General features: G+C 50.8%; 2 protein-coding genes across 4 annotated transcripts; both read right to left on the reverse strand.

Annotated features, from left to right (window-relative positions):
- Positions 1-503: 503 nt before the first annotated feature.
- Positions 504-7,415, reverse strand: DNAJB2 (DnaJ heat shock protein family (Hsp40) member B2). 3 transcript variants are annotated; one of them, XR_001598373.2, is made up of 10 exons: positions 7,216-7,415; positions 6,839-6,939; positions 6,125-6,234; positions 5,004-5,057; positions 4,735-4,857; positions 3,905-3,997; positions 3,581-3,683; positions 3,346-3,416; positions 1,588-2,522; positions 504-1,378 (listed from the first exon to the last, which is right to left on the reverse strand). XR_001598373.2 is itself a non-coding variant. In XM_016156840.2 (10 exons), the coding sequence occupies exons 2-10, from the start codon at positions 6,901-6,903 to the stop codon at positions 1,368-1,370; spliced, it is 837 nt and encodes a 278-aa protein (XP_016012326.1). In that variant the 5' UTR covers positions 6,904-6,939; positions 7,216-7,415; the 3' UTR covers positions 504-1,367. The 3 variants fall into 3 exon arrangements, 2 of the variants coding, with proteins under 2 accessions (XP_016012326.1, XP_016012325.1); XM_016156840.2 differs by having other exon boundaries at positions 2,316-2,522; XM_016156839.2 differs by lacking the exon at positions 7,216-7,415 and having other exon boundaries at positions 2,316-2,522; positions 6,839-7,151.
- Positions 7,416-13,614: 6,199 nt separating this feature from the next.
- LOC107516782 (tubulin alpha-1B chain) lies at positions 13,615-19,227 on the reverse strand. Its single transcript, XM_016156883.2, has 4 exons — positions 19,137-19,227; positions 15,901-16,123; positions 15,415-15,563; positions 13,615-14,650 (listed from the first exon to the last, which is right to left on the reverse strand). Exons 1-4 carry the CDS (start codon positions 19,137-19,139, stop codon positions 13,670-13,672), a joined length of 1,356 nt encoding a protein of 451 aa, XP_016012369.1. The 5' UTR covers positions 19,140-19,227; the 3' UTR covers positions 13,615-13,669.
- Between the last annotated feature and the right edge of the window lie 497 nt (positions 19,228-19,724).

The raw sequence follows: 19,724 nt of genomic DNA on the forward strand, positions 1-19,724 counted from the left end.
GCTGGAGCCTGATGAGCTGTGGACCTGAACTCCTGGGTAAGGCAGACTCATACCACTCCTCTCACAGGGAGGCAGTCCTCTGAGACTGGCCACTGGCTCTGGGCTAAGAAACCCTGTGCAGGGGCTCAGTGTGCAGCCCTCAGGAGCACGTTTTTACCGGTTTTCACATGTTCCCTACTTTCTGCTGTCCCCACGCCTTCAGTCAAGTTACACCTTAGTCTGGTCCTACGTGTGCTGCAGAGTGTTGGGTGGTGGGTCCCTGTGTCGGTGAACACAGCTGCCCAGGGCAAGCCATTCGTGAGCCCCGGGAGATGAGGGCAGAAGAATGTTGAGTATTTCTTGGGATTCCACAGCATACTTGGGGAGGGAGCATCTGCTGTCGGTTGGGAAGGCTTGCAACCTCTAGATGTTTCGGCAATTATGGGAAGGCATGTCACCTATTAGTCCCACAGGTCCCCAAGCCTTCCTGGAAAGGAAGAACATAGGAATACAGCACACCACCAAACTCTCAAAACTCAGCTTTATTGACTTCCAGTGTTTCCCTCTGGTCTGAGCACAGCCCAGCTGGCTTTGATAGGTCTCTGAGATAGCGTCGTAGGATCTAGCAACATCCTGGCTTCACCACTCCCCTCCCTGGCCACTGGGCTCCCCAGTCAGGGAGGAGGCAGCTCAGCTGTGGTGTTGGAGAGAGAATGGGCATGAGGGTCAGAGGCCAAAAAAGCCCTATAAGCAGTAACACGCCCAGAGGACGTGTCACATGCCAGTCCCAGCCATACACACACGCAGAGGCCCTTCCCTTCAAGCTCTCTGCTGGCCAGCCCCATCAGCCTTCTTGGGTCTACACCCTGCTTAGCATCTTGCCCAAATTTGTTCCTCAGACCCTAGTACTGCCCACAGGAAAAGAGCTTTGCCCAAATGCCACAAGGGTTTGATCTGCACACTCTAACCCCAGCGCTAGCAAGAGACGTCAGGGGAATGGAAGCTCGGACCAATACCCCTTCATCCACATTCTCACCACCCCTGCCAGGGACAAATCAGATGGTAAGAGCTCCGCATCTCTACATGTCCCAAGATGCACAGCTCCACAACCAAGCGCCACTTCCTCCAAGCATGACCAATCAGAAATGAGGCAGAGTACATTGCATTCTGGGACTTGTAGTCCCCAAGAGACAATATCAAACACCCAGGTTAAGAGTTTACAGGCTAAGACTACTGACACTTCCCACCCAGTCCCCACCCACCACCCAGGCCCAGCTCTATGCTCTGCACGGGTGAGGGTGAGAAATGGAGGGTCCCCTTCCCAGGACACAGAGGCAGGTGCTGTCCTGTTGGAACTGTGCAGCAACTCTGGATCCTGGACATCCAGCTCAGAACACATCTGGGGAGAGAGTGGGGGTGGGGTGACAGGAGAGAGGATCAGCAGCAAGCCATGGAGGATGGCACCGAGCATGCAGACCTGGGCTAGCCCTGTGGCCTCTCCCTGAGCCCTGATGCATGGTGAAGCAGGATGGGGCACAGTCCCCTCCTAGGCCTCCCTCCTGGGGCACCCCGGCCCTATCCCACCTCTTCAGGGTTAGCCAGCCTCACCTCTGCCTAGTCCTGAGGCTGAGGCAGCGAGAGGAAGGGAGGAGGAGTGGGCTCCGGTTCCGAATCTGGACGGCAGAGAGGCTCCCGCCCCACCCAGCTAGCCTCCCCGGAAGACCTTATGGCCCTATCGGCCACAGTATCTTCCTCTCCACACTGAGGCCTTCTCAGGGAAGGAAGAAGGGAGTCCTAGCCAGACGACAGTGAAAGCAAGCGGTGTGGCCCACGGGGACTTGCAGAGAGGAGAGTGTGAGGAAGGAGAAGCAGCACCAGAAGGGAAGCAACAGAGACGGTCAGAGCTCAACACTGCACAGAAACCAGGGTGGGGTGTCTGCAGCTGGACCAGGAGAGCTGAGACTCCCCAGTGTAGCTGCTAATTCAGGCTCAGAGAACCCCAGGCCAAGTCCTCCTTCCTTGACATCATCAGCAGCACGGGTGGCAGAAGACCTGGGCACAAAAGGCCCGCCCCAAACCACCGATGGCCCGTAGAAAACCCCCATCTAATAAACCCCTCTCTGCTCTCCCGACAGCAAGCAGGACCCCCGGTCAGCCTGAATCAGGGCGGGTTGGGCCTGGCAATCAGAGGATGCGGCAGCGAGGGGCCTTCTCCTCCGGGGCTGAGCTGGGTTTGGCTGCCTCACCCCTTGCGCCCTCATGGGTACCCCCCATGCCCGGATCTTGGTACTGGGCCTTGAGCAGCCCCAGCCATCGTCGCTGCACCTCCCGCCCACCTGCCGGATTCTTCCCAGCTGCCTCCATCTCTGACAGGCTGTATGCCATGGCGAGCTGCAGGTCCTCATCATCCTCAGAGAGGTCGCTGTCAGAGGGGTGTGAGGCAGGAGTCCGCCGCACCTGCATGCCCCTGGAGCTGGGGGCGACGGACTGTTGCTGCTCACGACGGCTCAGCTCCAAGCCCAGTGCCAGGTCATCTGGAACACCTGCAGGAGTCATGCCCGCCATGAGGCCCTCTGGCCCAGGCCGGGGAAATCCTGACATCTCTGACCACTTCCAGCCCCTCCTTCGGAACTGGCACATGTGCATTTCGACACCTACCATAGTGGTTATGAGCACAGGCAGGTACTCAGCTCCAGCAGGTATGAGCTATCTCCTTGGGCAAGTTATTCAACCTCCCTGAGCCTCCCTTTCCTCATCTATAAACTGGGAATGATGAGAGTGCTTACATTGTCAAATTACTCTAATAATTAAAAAAGCATCATGTTCGCAGGGTCAGCAGACATGAAAGGGTAGCCATGGTAACCACTGTTTACAGTCAGGTGTTGTGGGAAGAGCTCAGCTCCAGGAATCCTGCATCCTGAGTTTCATTCCTGGCTTTTCCCCTTACTAAGCAGGACAGAGCCCTGGGCCTGGGGGTACCTGGGATACGGGCCATTTAGCTGTGCTGAGGCACAGCCGCTGCAAATGAAAAACAGGGTGAACACCAACTGCCTTGCTTTCCTCCTGGCTGGTTGAAGAATGCAGGGGTTATGGTATGTGTGCAAGGACTCTACAAATAGTGAAGTGCTCTGCAAATGTCAGGCACCCCACTAACGATGATGGTGACTAGCCGGCCCTCTGAGACTCCTCAATTACCTGTCCTGGCCCCCTTCCCCATGATCACCATTTCTGATCCTGCCAGTCTGGCCAGTGGCTGCCATTCCCTCCCTGCCCCAAGGGAGTTCATGCAGGAGCAGTTTGGGGAGCAGTTTGGAGCCTAAGGCTAGAGCTTCCTGCCAGGGACTGGGTGGCAGAGCCACTACTCACCATTGATTGTGACTGACTTCAGCTGCCCGTCTTCCTCCACTTCCACCCGTTCCTGCCCGTTCTCCATGATTCTGTGGGAGATAACACGCGTCACTCAGAGGGCATGCCAGAGTCTTGCAGGTGCTTGTCCAGGCTCTGGAATGCCACAGTGAGCAGGACAGATGGGGCTCTGACCTCAATAGGCTGACTTTCTAGCTCCCCACCCACCCGATATGGTCCCAGGAGGAGGCCTCACCTGCGTGTCGTGATTCGGCGTCCTTGGACAAAGGTGGTGGACGTAGAAACAGAGCGAAAAGCGCCAGCCCCAGGACTGAAGGAGAAAGATGAGGAAGAGAAATCTGGCATTGGGACAGAGGAGAAGGAGGAGAGGTCAAGTGAGACAGGGGCTGTGTGCAGCAAGCTGCAGTCACAATGGGCCAGGAACCTGGGGGTTCTCCCCACAGAGCTGCCCAGAGGCAGGGCTCCAGGTGCACCAGAAAGAAGGCTTGAAGAAGCCACAAGCTGAAGTGAGGGGTTCCAGGACTCAGAGCTTGTGAAAATGGGAACGAACAGCACTTACCAGAGTGTCCAGGGAAGGAGGAAGAGAAGGCGAAGAAGGGGCCCGAGGGTCGGGAACCCCGGTTCTGGAGCTCTGAGAAAGGACCCAGGTCATCTGCAACAAGTAATCAGATTAACCATCATCTGGTAAAGAGATTTCCCCCCCAAAAAATGTGTGACTCCTGCTTTTAAGTTTAAAAATACAAGCTGCTAAGCAGCTGGGTACATTTCTGATTTCTTCTCCTGCTTGGACTTATTTACAAATTAAATTCCTTTTTAACATTTAATATTTAGTATGAAAAAGTTCACTAGTCAATTCTGTCCAATGGGGGAGGAAAAGAGGAATCGGGGACAGATAGCTCCTCGTATAGAAGACGATCAGTATGGTGTAATGTCAGGCAGACACAGCTCCAAGTCTGGCTCTGCCCTCTGCTGTGTGACTCTAAGTAAGTTATTTGAATGTGCCTCAGCTTCCTCATCTGCAAATGGGTATAAAATTATCTGCCTCACAGGGTTCATATTAATCACTCCAAAAAGTGATATCTGTTGTTGTTTGTAGTGGCATTACTATTGTCACATGATGCTTTGAGTCTTGTTTTCATGACTGTCATTGTGAAGGTCTAACAATGTAGTATTGTTGTTGTCATTTAATAAGGCGAGTCTCTGAAGTGTCATTACAGGGTCATGTGAGTTCAGGCCTGTGTAAGAAAGGTTCTGTCTAGCTCTTACTGGGTCCACCCCCACAAAATCTTCAGTCTGTGGAATTTGGCTTCCCTCTCAGTCTCCCAGCTGACGGAGGGTGGGCCTAGAGGGGGAGGTCGAGCTAGTCAGAGGTATCCTGAGTCCACTCACCAAAGAGCTCCGAAAAAGGATCTCCACTCCCGAAGAATTCCCGGAAGACCTCCTCGGGGCTGCGAAAGGTAAAGGTGAAGCCAGGTCCACCACTGTCAGCCTCTGCCCGAGATGGGCCAGTTCCTGGAGAGGCAGGATGAGGAGACTTAGGGCACGCATCATCCCTGAACCTAGGGACCCCACCTCAGCCATGGCTAGGAGCCCCAAGAGAATATCTGTTGCAAGAATCTCCCCTCCCCCTCTTCTCCCTGACCCATTGGTCCACCTACCTGCTCCAGTCAGCCCTTCCCGGCCATAGCGGTCATAGACCTCTCGCTTATGCTCTGGAAAGAGAGACTAGATCATTTCTTCCTTCCTCTGGGATGCTGGCCTCCCCTTTGGGCTAAGACCCTCAGAGGACTGCCCAGAGAATGACACTCCAAGAGAAGGCCCTGACCCTTAGCAAGATGCACAAGGGGACATTGGCCATAGGTTTCAGCAGCAGCACAGCCCTTTACACAGTGGCTGCTTCTCATCTGTAAAATGGACACAATAATAGCACCTATCTCACAGGGCTAACCCACACAAATAGCTTAGCATAGTGACTGATACAGAGTAAGTGTTCCACAAATGTTAGCCAGTTATTACTGAGTTATTATTGATCAGGGCTTAGCCTAAATGACAACTCTTTCTGGGACCATCTAACAAAATCAGTGCCCATTATTCCCTATCACATCCTCCTGCTACCTGCCTTTGGAATACTCTTGTCTGTGCATTTAATTGGTTAATGTCCATCTTCCTTGACCAGATGTGATAAACCCTTCAGGACAAGGACAGTGCCTATTTGTCCTCCGTTGTTCCCCAGTACCAAACAGGGGCCCAGCACCATAAGCATGCAACGAATAGTTTTTGAATAAATAAATACAAGACCTAGATTTATATTCTAGCTCTGCGACCTTGAGCAAGTTATGTCACCACTCCCGGCCTCAGTTTCTTTGCCTGTAACATCATGGGGGTGATAATTCCTGCCTCGCACGATGGCTGTGAAGACTCAAAGTGATTATGTCTACCACTGCCTGGCACAGAGGAAGCTCAGCATACATTGGTTCCCTGCCCTGCGTCCTTCCCTTTGTCAGGGGCCACGCTGCAACTACCAGATCCCGGGAAGCAGATACTGAGCACAGGAGATTACGGGAAGAATAGAAAGATGCTTTGCACATAGTAGGTGCTCGTTTGAAGCAAAAAAAAGGGGAAAAGTTCTGAAAGTCCTTGTGGGAGGGGGACACTTAAATGTCAGGTTCCAAAAGGCCTGGGAAAAGACCAGGGTGGTGGTAACATGGCTTTGGGAAGGAGTGTGACAGGGCATGAAGTGGGAGTGACGGCTGCTGCCTGCCCTGCCCCCGGCCCTTACTGTCCGATAGCACTTCATAGGCCTCGGCCACCTCCTTGAACTTCCTCTCAGCAAACTCTTTATTATCCGGATTCTTGTCTGGGTGCCACTGTAGAGCCTTCCGACGATACCTGCGGGAAGTGGGTTCAGAGGGGAGGGTCAGGGGACAAGTGTTGGCACTCCCCGCCAGGAAACAGAATGACCCATTTTCCCATTAGCCAACCATTGTCCTTTTACCACTCAGCCCAGTCCACGCAGCTCCTGGGGCTGCCTCTGCTGCCCTGTTTTAATGGAGTCCCTCTCTGCCCTCTGCAGCCAGTGGCAGGACTACTTATATTGGCAGATGACAATGTGAGGGAGGGAAGGCCCCGGCCCTTCCCTGAGGCTTGCAAAGGTCCGGAGCTATCTGTGGCCATGGAGAGTACAGGGGCGCTAGTTCCTCCTGGGCACACTGCCCGGGCATCTTTGGACTACATCCTGAGAAAGCCCACACCTAAGGGCTAGGGGTTGGGATAGAAGAGGAGGGGAGAGGAAGGGGGCATTTACTGGAAAAGCACCCAGAGTGTAGCTCCCAGCTGGACTTCACGCTATGGACTTTCTCCTAATCATCCAGAGGTCTCCTCCTCCCTACAGGTGTCAAAGACCTGGCTCCCTTTGCACTGAAAGGCCCCATAATGATGGGGGCGGAAGGTGGGGGATTCGGGAGGCTCTGTGATGCGCAGCGGAGGCACTTACGCCTTCTTGATGTCATCAGCGGACGCACTTCGCGGCACGTCTAGGATCTCGTAGTAGGATGCCATGGCAACTCGTCAGTAGTCAGGCGGGCCTCCTTGGGGCTGCGGGAGAGAAGGACGAGTCAGACAGAAAGTCCCAAGAGCCCCTTCCTGGGGCTGGAGCCCCCCGGGGTGGCGGGAAGCGCTCCCATGGGGAAGCAGAGCCCACTGGACTCTACTTGGGGCGGATGACTAGGCTCGCTCGAGCAGCCTTATCGGACCCCGCAGGCCGGTGCCACGGGCTATCTCGGTGCCCAGGCCCCGGGAGCCCTATCACAGACCCATAACTCTGCAGCCCGGATCAGGGCCCCCAGCCTGACGGGGCACCCTGAACCGCACCTCCTCCGCCTGGAGTCCCTGAGCTCCTGCGGCGCCCCGCCCCTGCCCCCCGCCGGGAACCGTCTGGCACCCGCTGCCCGGCTCGCGGCTGCTGCGTAGGACGCGCCCGGCCCAGCTGTGCGCGCAAGCATGCGTCAGCTGCACGGAAACTACTAGAGACCCAGAGGAGGCCGGCTCGGCCAGTCACACGGGGGGTGGGGTGGGAGGGGTAGGGGTGATGCTGCTGCAGGGGATGCCGGGAGATGGGGGCGGAGCCAGCTATTTTAGGCTGGCACCAAGACGACGTCATCCCCAGCTGGGACTTGGGAGAAGGCGGTAGGCTCCGAACAGGCAGGCATGACGCACTCACCAACAAACAAGCCACTCGGCCCCTGGTCCTTCTGTCGCTTTTCCATAAACAGGCTGGATGATCCATGGTTTCCCACCCTTCCCACCCCGGAGGAAGTCACAGCCTCAAAGACTCAGATTCCCTTCTGGGCCTAAATTCTCCCGCTTCTTCAGATCCCAGCTCTAGCCTGTCCACAGAAGAGGCTGCCCCAACTTACCTAATGTAATAGGTCAGATCTGCATCTTAGAGCATCTCATGGCATCAGCCTTTATCACACTTGTCAGAGCTACAAATTAGCATTTATTCGTTTGATTATTTTATTCACTTTCACCTCTCCCACTAGAGTGTAAACTCCACAGGGCAGAGGTGGTGTCATTTTTCTCACTAGAGTATTAGGGCAGTGGTGGAATTCAGACAACCATTGGATGAACAGACAGCGAACCTCTTACTGACAGTTTTGACACATTTGAGGAGGTGGGGCTGAAAGGTAAAAGGAAAACAAAAAAGTAAAACTCCCTGGATTCGAGATTTTTCTTCACAAAATGATCCTGAATAGACTTCTTTCACCTTAAAATGATTCCTGGGCTCAGACCTCATAAGAAAGTCAGAGAACCTTCCAGAACTGGCTCGTTTGTTATCTGGGCCAAGCCACCAAGCATTCATTGAGCATCTTCTACATAGTAGATGCTACCAGGATGTTAAAGGAAGAATGTAGCCCAAGCCCTGCATTCCCAGAGCTGATAAGATACCAGCCCTTCCATCTAGCCCACTGGGAAACTGCAGGCTTAGGAAACAGACCTGGCTTTGTAACCTGGGACTCCTGTATGACTTGGGGACACTTCGGAGGACTCAGTTTTTCCTCCCTACAGGTAACGCCTAGGGCTGTTTGAAAGTCAGATGAAGCATGGTACGCAGTAGATCTTAGTACAGATTCTCTCTGGTATTATGATTGGCCCAAGCAGTAATGGTTTTGTGAGTCCAGAAGAGTGTTTTCAGACTGGGTGACCTAGAAATGCTTCACCGAAGAGAAGGCTTGAGACCGACATGAGAAAAGAGGGTGGTGTGCATTTGTCTGGTTTCCCTGGCTGTCCACAGTTGGAGTCTCCTGCCTACATTTAGGGAGTTCCCATTCCTTAGGCCTTGACGGGTGGCAAGCCACCACCTGCCACAAAGCCCATACGCGTACTCTTCCAGACTTCTCGGCTCCAAGGGTGTAGGCGAAAGACATAAGCTCTGCCAGTCAGAAGCTCCCACTGGGACTTTGAATCTGGAGCAAGTCGCAGAGACGCTAGGGCAGTTGAGAATTCATTTCTGCAGGGGTGATGGCCATGGCAGAACCAGCCACGGCCTCTAGTGTCTGGAGGAGGAAATGTCACCCTCAGTGCCTGCATGGGAGTGGGCCTCACAGCAGAGGGTAGAGGAGACAGGGGTCTTTTAGCCAGGCTGTCCAGTGCCCTGACCTTGACTACAGTCCTTGCTACCCACCTTCCTTGGTGCCTACCTGTTTGCAGAGCTTCGTTTGGCAGCCCTCTTAATGAGTCTGTGGGCTGCCCAATATCTCTATGTGTGTATTTTATTTTTTTTAATAGGCCTGAGTGAGTTTCTGCTTTTTACGAGTCCTGACTGATCTTGGTATAAGAGGAAGGAATAAGTCAGGTTAGGTCACTCCAAAATCTTCCAAATCTCTTTCTCCTTACTTCTCTTCACAGACATTTGTCTAGCATCTACTCTTATGTGATATTATGTTAAAATAGGAATACAAAGAGGTTTAAGTTTCAGTCCCTGTACTCTAGGAAATAAAAATCTAGTTGGGACATAGACAGCTGGGGAAAATTTTATGAGATGCATCTAGCTGGGGAAAATTTTATGAGATGCATCTAGCAAACACGATTATTTCTAACAAATTAATAAAAGACAAACTGTCATTTTTTAAATGAGCAAAGGGCACAGACAACACTGTTCACAGAATAAAAACTACTAGGTTTTAAACATTAAAATATGCTCAATCTCATTCATAAAGAAAATTATAAAAGAAAGCTGTGACAAAATGCTGTTTCACTTATCAGATAATTGACAAAGATCAGAAAGTTTAACATATCCAATGGGCAAAGCTGTGGGCACAGGCATTCTCATACGCCGGTAGGGAGAGGGTAGTTTGGTACAACTTCTGAAGAGAGCAATAGGGGGTGTATCAAAGTAAAGTGTGTAGCCTTTGACCAGCAATTTCAATTTTAATACTTAATGGTTGTACATGTGTGCAGAGAAGGATGTACAGGGTTGAAGCATTCTTTTCAATAGCAAAGACTTGAAAACAACCTAAATGCCCACTAATAGCAGACTGGTTAAGTGATGGAATAAAATAGAATACAGTAAACATCAGAAAGAATGATGTATATTTATATGTACCGATATGGACCATCTTCTAGACTTATTGTTATGTGAAAAAAATATAGAACAAAGTGTGTCTATACAGGTGTACACACATTAGTAAAAACGTAGATGTGTCTGGAAGGAAACACTCACAGAAAAGTCGACAGCGGTGGCTGTCAGGAAGACAACCAATAAAGGAGACATTTTCACTGTATAGACTTATTTTTGCTGTTTGTAACTCTCTCCGGTATTTTTTTTTTTTTTTGAATTCTGATGCATGTGCACAAAATAACTGCATGAATACATACAGAAATTTTTAAAAATCTATTTTGGGAAATAGGATATTGGCAAGAGGCTAAGTGCGACCATACAAAGCGGTCCGTGCCAAGTACCAAATCAGTGATAGAGATGCAGTAGGTGCCAGGAGAATCTAGAGGAGGGAGAGCTCCCCAGATTTGGATGGGTTCTGGGTGACCATGACCTCAGCTGGAAGGAATGGAAACATTGAGAAAAGAAGGGGGAGGTGGCATTCCAGAAGGAGGGAATGGTGAGAACAAAGCTTTGGAGGCAGGCATGTTCCTGACACATCAGGGACGAGGGAATAAATGCGTCGGGCAGATTCTGAGGCTGAGAATGTGCCTCTTGCGCCAGTCTGCAGAAGGTAATTGCAGTCTAGCTTTAGAAGCAGCAGGGATGAAAGCATTCCCCTGCACTGAGGAAGTACCCAGGAGCCAGGCTGGGCGGTGCTCCAGCTGCCCCATGGAGGTCTGGGTAGTCACCTCTCCACACCCACACACACAGGCCAACCTAAGCTTGCCGGTACCTGCCACCAGAGTTTCTAGCTGGGCAGCCTTTCGGGGTCTGAGAGGAGCCTGGCTGCTTCTCTGGATGCCCAGCCATAGAAGACTCATCTCCCTTTTGGCCTCCTTTCGGACCTCTCGGAAGTCCTCACCTAAGGGGAAGGGCTTTCCAGAGGGCACTGATGACCCCGAAACCTGGCCCAAACACACCTCTGCCCTAGTTCAGCCTAGTAGCTGAGTCCCTGCATGCCTACACCCCCACCCCCCAACACATGCCCTCCACCAGAGTGCCTAGGCAGGGGCATGTCAAAGGGAGTGTCACTCTCCTCCCTGCCTTCGAGGCGCCTGAGTCACTGTCTGAGAACTGGGGACCTGGTAGACCCAGGAGAGGTGGTGTCTGGAGGGGCTCCTAGAACTGCTGTAGGCAGGAGGAGAGGTCATCTGAGGAAGGGGAGGGCAGCAGCATAAGCTTTGTCTCAGGCTGACCTGGATTTGAATCCTCACTCCTCCCTTTACTAGCTGAATAACTTCGGGCAAGTCAATAACTTCTCTGAACTTCAGTCTCTACGCCTGTAAAATAGGCATTCATTTTATAAGTCTATTCAACAAATATTGAGTATCTAACATATATTGGGCAATATTCTGGAGCTGAGAGGAGAATGGGCATTGTTCTCATGAATCTTCTATTCCAGTTCATATAACTTTTTTTACCTCAAGATTAACCAAGATAATATGGATAGCGGGGCTAGTACATAGTAGGTGCTCAATAAATGGCAGATGTTTTTTGGAGTTTGACGGTCTCCCAATGTAACTCCTCTTCCCTTCCCAAGTTTGAAACCAGTTGAGAGAGAAAAAGACACAGGAGTCAAATAGAGATTTGGAATTCAGTCTTTTTAGTGGAAGAATAAATGGATTTGAGGATATAGCTAAGCTATATCCTTAAATACTCCCTCTGCATTAAATTATGCACCCCCCCGCCCCTCCCTGCCGCACAAACATATGCAGGCCCTCTCTTCATAGGACAGAGCTTTCCCTGTGAGCCTAAATCCTCAAATTGGAGTTGAGAACACTTGCTCTCTCTGGGCAAATGCTTCCAAAACAGAAGGAGGAGACTGCTATGCTGGGCATGCTCATTTTTTTCGATAAACCTCCCTCCACCCAGTTTCTTCCACTCCATCCTCCACATACTACAAAGTAATTATTGGGACAAGAGTGACAGGGACAGGTGATGGGTTCCAGATAAGGAAGGGCAGGAGTCACTCCATTTCCAGTGTGGTATGTGTTATATGTGCCTGTTTCCTCTGAGATCCATCCCCCCACCTTTCCTGTCCTGCTCGATATCTCACAGGGCGCACCCCCTTTTCCCCAGGCTCCTTTACCAACTAGTTTCTATCTAGGTTCAGCCAATGGGAGTCGCTGGCTAAAGATTGAAAGTGGGAAGAAGGGAGAAGCCAGGGTATTTCTCTCCCTCTCTCAAAATCAGGGGCATCTCAGACAGTGGGTGTGTCTATTCCATGGCTCCGAATCCTGACAAATGTCCCTCCCACCTTGGTCCCTCCTGCTCCCTCTGGACAGCCCTGCTGTGGCTCCAGCTCCACCCTGGCATCCCAGCTCCAAGGCTCTGCCATCGCTATTTCACCCCTTGACCTCCAGCCCCAGGCATATAGCAGCTTCTCGGTGTTGCTGACTGACTACCTTCCCAGCATTCAATCCTGGGAAAGGGAGACTGTAAGAACAGCCAAGTGGAAGGCCATGTTGAGCACTGGATCTCTCCGACTTTGGGAGTGGGGTTGGGCTGCCCAAATTTCAACACCTCCAATGGTTAAATCATTCTTCCAACCAAACAGGGGTGACAGAAAGTCCATATGCAAATATTTTAGGGGCAGCCATCTAGTTGGAAGTAGGGGGTTGGAGCTGTGCATGGATAACACGGGCATAGGATTGAAAAAAGCGTCAATTGTCTTTTATCAAAAAGCGGTGAGTGTCGATGGAGCTTCCTGGAAGGTAAGCCCCCTCCTCCGCCCCAGCCATTTTCCCATTGCTGCTGCCACTGTGCCACTGTTCTGCATAAACGCAAGCTTCCGGACTCTCTAAACCCAAACTTCTTGCCTGAAGAAGACAAAACCACAGTCTGTAAGGCGAACACCAGCGACACCAGCTACATCAGACTGCCCTGAGGTACGCACCACTTCAGACCTTCCTGGCCTCGCCAGGCTCTTGTTGCAGTTCTGTGGGGCTCGGATCAACTTCACACATGCAGCTCGAAGCCCCTCGCCTCCTGCCCCAGGGTTTCTCTGTTGACCCTGCAGCCCTAGTGTGTGCAACATGGAAGTGCAGGGAGAGTTCGTGCTAATGGAGAAAGATTTAACCAATTGTAGAATGGAGCAAGTGCACAAATTTCCCCACCCTTATCACCTCTCCTACCCTCTTACCCAAAGAAGGGTTCCAAGATGCCATTCACTTGCCTGCATCTTCTCTAGTATGAATTCTCCCTCTTCCCTGTTTTTATTTTATTTTATTTTATTTTATTTTTTTTTATTTTAATTTTTTGTTTTTTAGGTGAGGCAACCCTTGGTTGACCTCACAGATTGCAAGGACATTGTTAGCTTACAATCCCTCATTTTTAAGATTTTTTGCTCCTATAGCACTTGGTCTTCCTAGGTGGTCTCCCATCCAAGTACTAACCAGGCCCGACCCTACTTAGCTTCCAAGATCAGACAGGATTGGGCTCCTCGTTCCATGTTTTATCCCCTTTGGCCTCCATTCTGCTTCCTGGAAATGCACTCTTTATTGAAATCCAAAATCAGATCTGCTTTCTCTGGAGTCCAGACTAAGATATCAGCTTTCCTAATTCTCATGAAGAAGTCCTCCGCTCACGGTTATTCCCAAAAGAAAAAGACATTCATGAGACAAGAAGGCCACAGCACTTTATTTGGGACAGACATGAAGGATTTCCCTAGTATTCTTCCCCTTCCTCATCTCCCTCTCCCTCCATACTATCAATGCCCACCTCCTCGTAATCCTTCTCCAAGGCAGCCATGTCCTCCCGGGCCTCAGAGAACTCACCCTCCTCCATGCCCTCCCCCACATACCAGTGCACAAATGCCCGCTTGGCATACATCAGGTCGAACTTGTGGTCCAGGCGGGCCCAGGCCTCGGCGATGGCGGTCGTGTTGCTCAGCATGCACACGGCACGCTGCACCTTGGCCAGGTCCCCGCCGGGCACCACAGTGGGTGGCTGGTAGTTGATACCAACCTTGAAACCCGTGGGGCACCAGTCCACAAACTGAATGCTGCGCTTGGTCTTGATGGAAGCAATGGCGGTGTTGACATCCTTGGGCACCACGTCTCCACGGTACAGCAGGCAGCAGGCCATGTACTTGCCATGCCGGGGATCACACTTCACCATCTGGTTGGCAGGCTCGAAGCAGGCATTGGTGATCTCCGCCACCGACAGCTGCTCGTGGTAGGCCTTCTCGGCAGAGATGACTGGCGCGTAGGTGGCCAGGGGGAAGTGGATGCGAGGGTAGGGCACCAGGTTGGTCTGGAACTCTGTCAGGTCCACGTTGAGGGCCCCGTCGAAGCGCAGGGAGGCTGTGATGGAGGAGACGATCTGGCTGATGAGGCGGTTGAGGTTGGTGTAGGTCGGGCGCTCGATGTCCAGGTTGCGGCGGCAGATGTCATAGATGGCTTCGTTGTCCACCATGAAGGCACAGTCTGAGTGCTCCAGGGTGGTGTGGGTGGTCAGGATGGAGTTGTAGGGCTCCACCACGGCCGTGGACACCTGGGGTGCTGGGTAGATGGAGAACTCCAGCTTGGATTTCTTGCCATAGTCAACAGAGAGCCGCTCCATGAGGAGCGAGGTGAAGCCGGAGCCGGTGCCACCCCCAAAGCTGTGGAAGATGAGGAACCCTTGGAGTCCTGTGCACTGGTCAGCCTAGAAAGTGAATGTGCAGAGAAACGTGGGGTGTGAAGCACCGCTGACAAGTAAGAAAGAACTCACTCGTGCCGTGCCAAATTTCCCAAAAGTTTCACAAAATTCTTGGAAGACTTTTCCAAGAACACAAAACAGAGCCTCATAGGGCAGGCCTACACTCTCTCCTCTTCGTTCCTCTTTCTCTCTAAAACCTCCTGAGGTCTCTAAGAGACAGCTCTCTTGAATCTTGTGGCATGATCTTTTGATCATCATAACCTGCCAGCCCCACCAAGCTTCATGCTGTGTCCCTCTGATTTAACTTCAGATGTTTCTGGAGGGCTTCTCTCCTGTAATCAGCAATCCAGGAACTCAATCCTCCTTTTTGGTGGAGGCTGACGTCCATCGCAGAGCCTTGGGCTGGCATTATTTAGATCCCTGTTTTTCACAGGGCCTTCTGCCCACACCCCAACAGCACAAGGTGATATCTGGGAATGCTTATGGACCCCGTAACTTGGCCAGGCAGACCATGGACAGGTTTGCCCTGCTGGTCACTCTGCTCAGCATGGGACCCATTGCTATAGCAGATAAATAAGACACCCAGCTGCGGGCTGGAGCCTACACTGTGCATCCCCTGATCAGAATGCAGGGCCTTGATCCTGTGTGTTTAAAACTCCTCCAGGAGGCTCTCCAGAGAGCTGAAACTGCCCCTTCCCCATCTGGTCTCCAGACCACTTCATAACAGGAATCCAGATTCCTCCTTCCCCAGCCCTCAGCCCTTCTCTCACCAGCTTCCGAATCCGGTCCAGCACCAGGTCAATGAGCTCCTTTCCAATGGTGTAGTGGCCGCGAGCATAGTTATTGGCAGCATCTTCCTTGCCTGTGATGAGCTGCTCTGGATGGAAAAGTTGGCGGTATGTGCCCGTCCGAACCTCATCTGTAACAAACAGAGTTTTAGGTCCCTCTCCCCTTACAGCCTGGCTCCCAGAGCCCCAGGGTACCCAGAAGGGCTGGGGTTTCCAGGCCCCAAGTTCTACCCTAGAGGAGCCCAGTTGAGGCTATTGCCATTACCCTTGACTTTAAGTGTTCTTCAATGAAAACGAAAGGGATGTGGCGTGACCTTGAGACTCTGGAGCCGAGTGATGGTTGGTTCTGCAGATCTGGAATTCTAATTGGCTGCAGCACCTGGAGCCACAAACTCCAGTGCTCTCCAGTTATAAAGACTTGCTGTGGTACTTGGGACAAGGCTATGGTGGAGACTGATCATCACTCACCTATCACAGTGGGTTCCAGATCCACAAACACCGCCCGGGGCACATGTTTTCCTGCCCCAGTTTCACTAAAGAAGGTGTTAAAGGAGTCGTCCGCTCCTCCAATGGTCTTGTCGCTGGGCATCTGCCCATCTGGTTGGATCCCGTGTTCCAAGCAGTAGAGCTCCCAGCAAGCATTGCCGATCTGCACACCGGCCTGCCCCACGTGGACTGAGATGCATTCACGCTGAGAGAGCAAAGGGCACAGAACACCCTTAGCAGAGAGAAACATATCATGCCTGGACATGATTTTTGCCTTCTTTCCTTGAATTGCCAAGGGCAAATTTTCCTGGACTTTGCTCTTTTTGCTCTGCCCCCTATGTCTAAGCATTTACTGGTGGCACTGACTCTGGTAGCTAAGCCAAAACCCTCAGGAAAAGCAGATGTGGGCAATTCCAAAATTATAGAGTCTTGCTCGGTGACTAAGCATTTTGAGGAATGTTGAGGGAATCAAACAAGTCTGGCAGAGTACAAAAGTCAACCCACTCATGTTCGGAAAGAAATTAGGAGCCACTGGCAAGGAAAGCAATGGAAGTTTCAGGGGTCAGAGTTAAGGAAGAGGTTTAGAAAAGCAAAAAAGGATTCTGGATTCATGTAATAGGTAGAAATGCCAGCGAGGAAGGGGAAAGTGGGCCTGAAAAGGATGCACAATCTGCTGTTCTTTCCTCTCTAGGTGTGTGTGGTTCTGGAGTGCAACAGGACTGGGAAGAAAGGTCTTTCCTGCGTGTGATTCAAGGCCGGTGGTCAGCCAACTCTTGGCCCCTGAAGCAAAACTCGGGTAACCTGCTTGGTCCTGGATAAGAGAAAGGTCAGCGCCCTTCCTGGCAAGCCCCATGAGAATCAAGAAGGTTTGACCTTCTTGCTTCATCACATTTATTGAGCCTTTACTCTGTGCGGAACATTGTGCTGACACTGGGGATATATAACACCTTGTACTTGGTCCCTGCCCTCAAGAAGCTCACTGCCCAGGGAAGGGAGAGTTTCATGCATTAGCAGGTGGGTGACAGTGTGGTAAGTGGAATATAAGAGTATGTCTCCTAACTCTGCTTGGGAAGTAATTACCACAGACCTTAAAAACAAAGTGAGCACATTCATCAGATTTCCCCAAACTTTAAGGTTTGATAATGTGGAGGATGTAAAGCAACGTGAACTCACGCTGTTAGAAGAAGCCTAAAGTGACAAATCTCTTTTGGAGAGTAATTTGGCAACATCTAGGAAAGGTGAAGAGGCTCTTGCTCTAGAGAGATTCTCACCTAGATAAATAAGAAAACAGATGCAAGAACAGTCACAGCACTATAAAAAAAAAAAGAAGCCAATTAAATGTCCTTCAATGGGAGAAGATGGATAAAGAACGATTTGGAAATAGAAGTGAATGAACTACAAGGAAGAATCTTACCCAGAAAATTCTTACCAGGAAAAAAAAAAGCAAATTAAGAAGAATTATACAACATACTACCATTTATATAAAACTTTAACTTGTAAATCAATACCATGTATCATTTACAGATAAATTTATATATTTACTATATATCCTTGTAATGTGTGTGTGTTGCAAATACAAAGAAAGCAAGGGGAAATTTAACACTTAGAATAATAATTCTCTCCGGTAGGGGTGAATGCAATTGGAAATTCTATGTTTTAAAGTGGGTAGCAGGTGTTCATTACATTATTATTTATACCTTTTTGCATGTCTGAAATATTTCATAAATCTTTAATGAGGATGCTTCCTCCATAAATTTAACAAGTCACCGACATTTTTGTATGACATGAGAGCCTTGACTCTTAGGATTTTTAGACTAGGAATAATCCATAAATCACTTGTATCCCAGACCCATTACTTCTCTTCTTGTGTGGAGCAAGATTTCGTGCCCTCCCCAGTGACGCAGGAGCAATAATGAGAGCCCCCTCCTAGAATTCCTGCGAGAATTAAATGAAAGAATGCATGCATGTCGTTGGGTTCATTTTGTGATACATACCAAGGTACACCGTACATGTTGGCTTTCTCTACCAACGCCCCATCCCCCCAAATTCCTGCTGTAAGAGCAGGAGACAATAACGAATTAAGCTGGGAGAGATTGAGGGACAAGGAGCTCAGAAATCCCCAGGTCCAGGAGGGAGGGCTGACTCAGCTCACCAAATGCCTGGCGAGGCCGGGGCCAGCTGCTGCGCCTCCAAGCCTGCCCAGACTCTACAAAGCCAGACACTGTCCTGGTCCCCACATCTGCTGGTCCATGCAAGGTGTCTCTGAATTCTTGGATATACCTGAGATGCTGGAAATGATGCCCCTTATGGTGGGGCAGCAGGTTTGGGGCAAATAACTCAATGCTTAGAATCACGCAGACTTTGCCTCAAAGCCCCATCCCTCTACGAGCTCAGACAAGCTGCTTTGCCTCAGTTGCTCTAGCTTTATTTATTTATTTATTTTTAATTTTTACTGTAAAAAAAATAGTATAATCAGGTACCCAGATGAGCAGGCTTTATCATTATGTTGATTAGTTCCCGTACATTAATCAGGTGCCAGGCACTGTGCTAAGGGCGTCACGTATATTATCTAATTTAATCTTCACAACGACCCCCTTAGGTAAGTGCTTTTATTAACCCATTTTACAGATGATGAAACTGACTCTCAGAGAGGCTGAGCAACTAGCTCTTAACTGCCTTTCTCTCCTTCCTGGTAGGGAGATGGATTAAAGATATCAAATGAGCCCACATCCAGCCAACTCTCGATAAATGGGAGCACCCTCCCTCTCCCTCCTCCTTCTGCCTCTCCCCACTGATGTGTGACTGCGGACAGGCAGGGCTGTGAGGGTGTGTCCTCACAGCGGGGAGGTGAGACCACAACGAATATGCCATGGGGCCCAGGGGTCGTAGGGAAATGCTGACACGTTCTGCTGTAGTCCTGCTTACCCCACACTCCCTACCTTTCAATTTAGAGCCTTTTAACAGTCCTGCTCCTGAGACCAGGCTCAGACCTATCTCCTGCTTACCACCACCCTGTCCTTCTCCACCCCCTGTGTATGCTCCACGTACCAGCACACCTGGATGTGCCATACTCACATCTGGAAGTTTCTTTCCCCCTTTCTCTACCTTACTTACTGACACACTATAGCCCCACGAATATCTGGACTCCCAAAGATCCCTCACACCACCCACCCGGGCCCACTGGGACCCTCGCTTGCATGTCCCCCACCACTGCTCACCATGCTGCCTGGCTGGAGATTGGCTGGAGTCGTCTGTCTTTCTGTCTGCTGCTAGATGGAAGGCAGGGACTGGTCTGTGAGAGACTCACAGCTGCCAGTCTCCTTATACTCTCTAGTCTGCTCTCGGGGCGGGAATGTTGTTAGAAACATTCCCAGGAGGACCGGCCTGTTGACTTGGTTACCAGGCAACGGGCAAGTCCTGGGCCTGGGCCCAAATAAGTGAGTGAGGTGGAGTGTGGGTGGGACTATGAGAGTCTGCAGTGAACCAGAAATAAGGTGTCCTCGGGCAAGAGATCAATCTAGGTTTCTGAGTAGAAACTCAGACTATCATAGAATATAGGGAACTAGAGCTTGGTTTTAGCCCTGTCTGTAGCATTTAACCTCTTTGCCTCAGTTTTCTCATCTGTAGAATGGGGAGAGGTAGTATTTTGAGGATTAAACAAGACAAACTTTCTTAAGTGCTCAGTCCAGAATTGTTGTTCTCCTCCATGAGGAAAACAAGCTAATAAGCAGGGCTCAGGACTACTTGCCAGTGTCTCTCCCTATTTCAGGGCAGGTCGCTACTGGTCTAGCTTGTCCTGATTTCTC

Source organism: Rousettus aegyptiacus, unplaced genomic scaffold (assembly GCF_014176215.1).
Source record: "Rousettus aegyptiacus isolate mRouAeg1 unplaced genomic scaffold, mRouAeg1.p scaffold_m13_p_2, whole genome shotgun sequence".
Classification (NCBI taxonomy): Eukaryota; Metazoa; Chordata; class Mammalia; order Chiroptera; family Pteropodidae; genus Rousettus; species Rousettus aegyptiacus.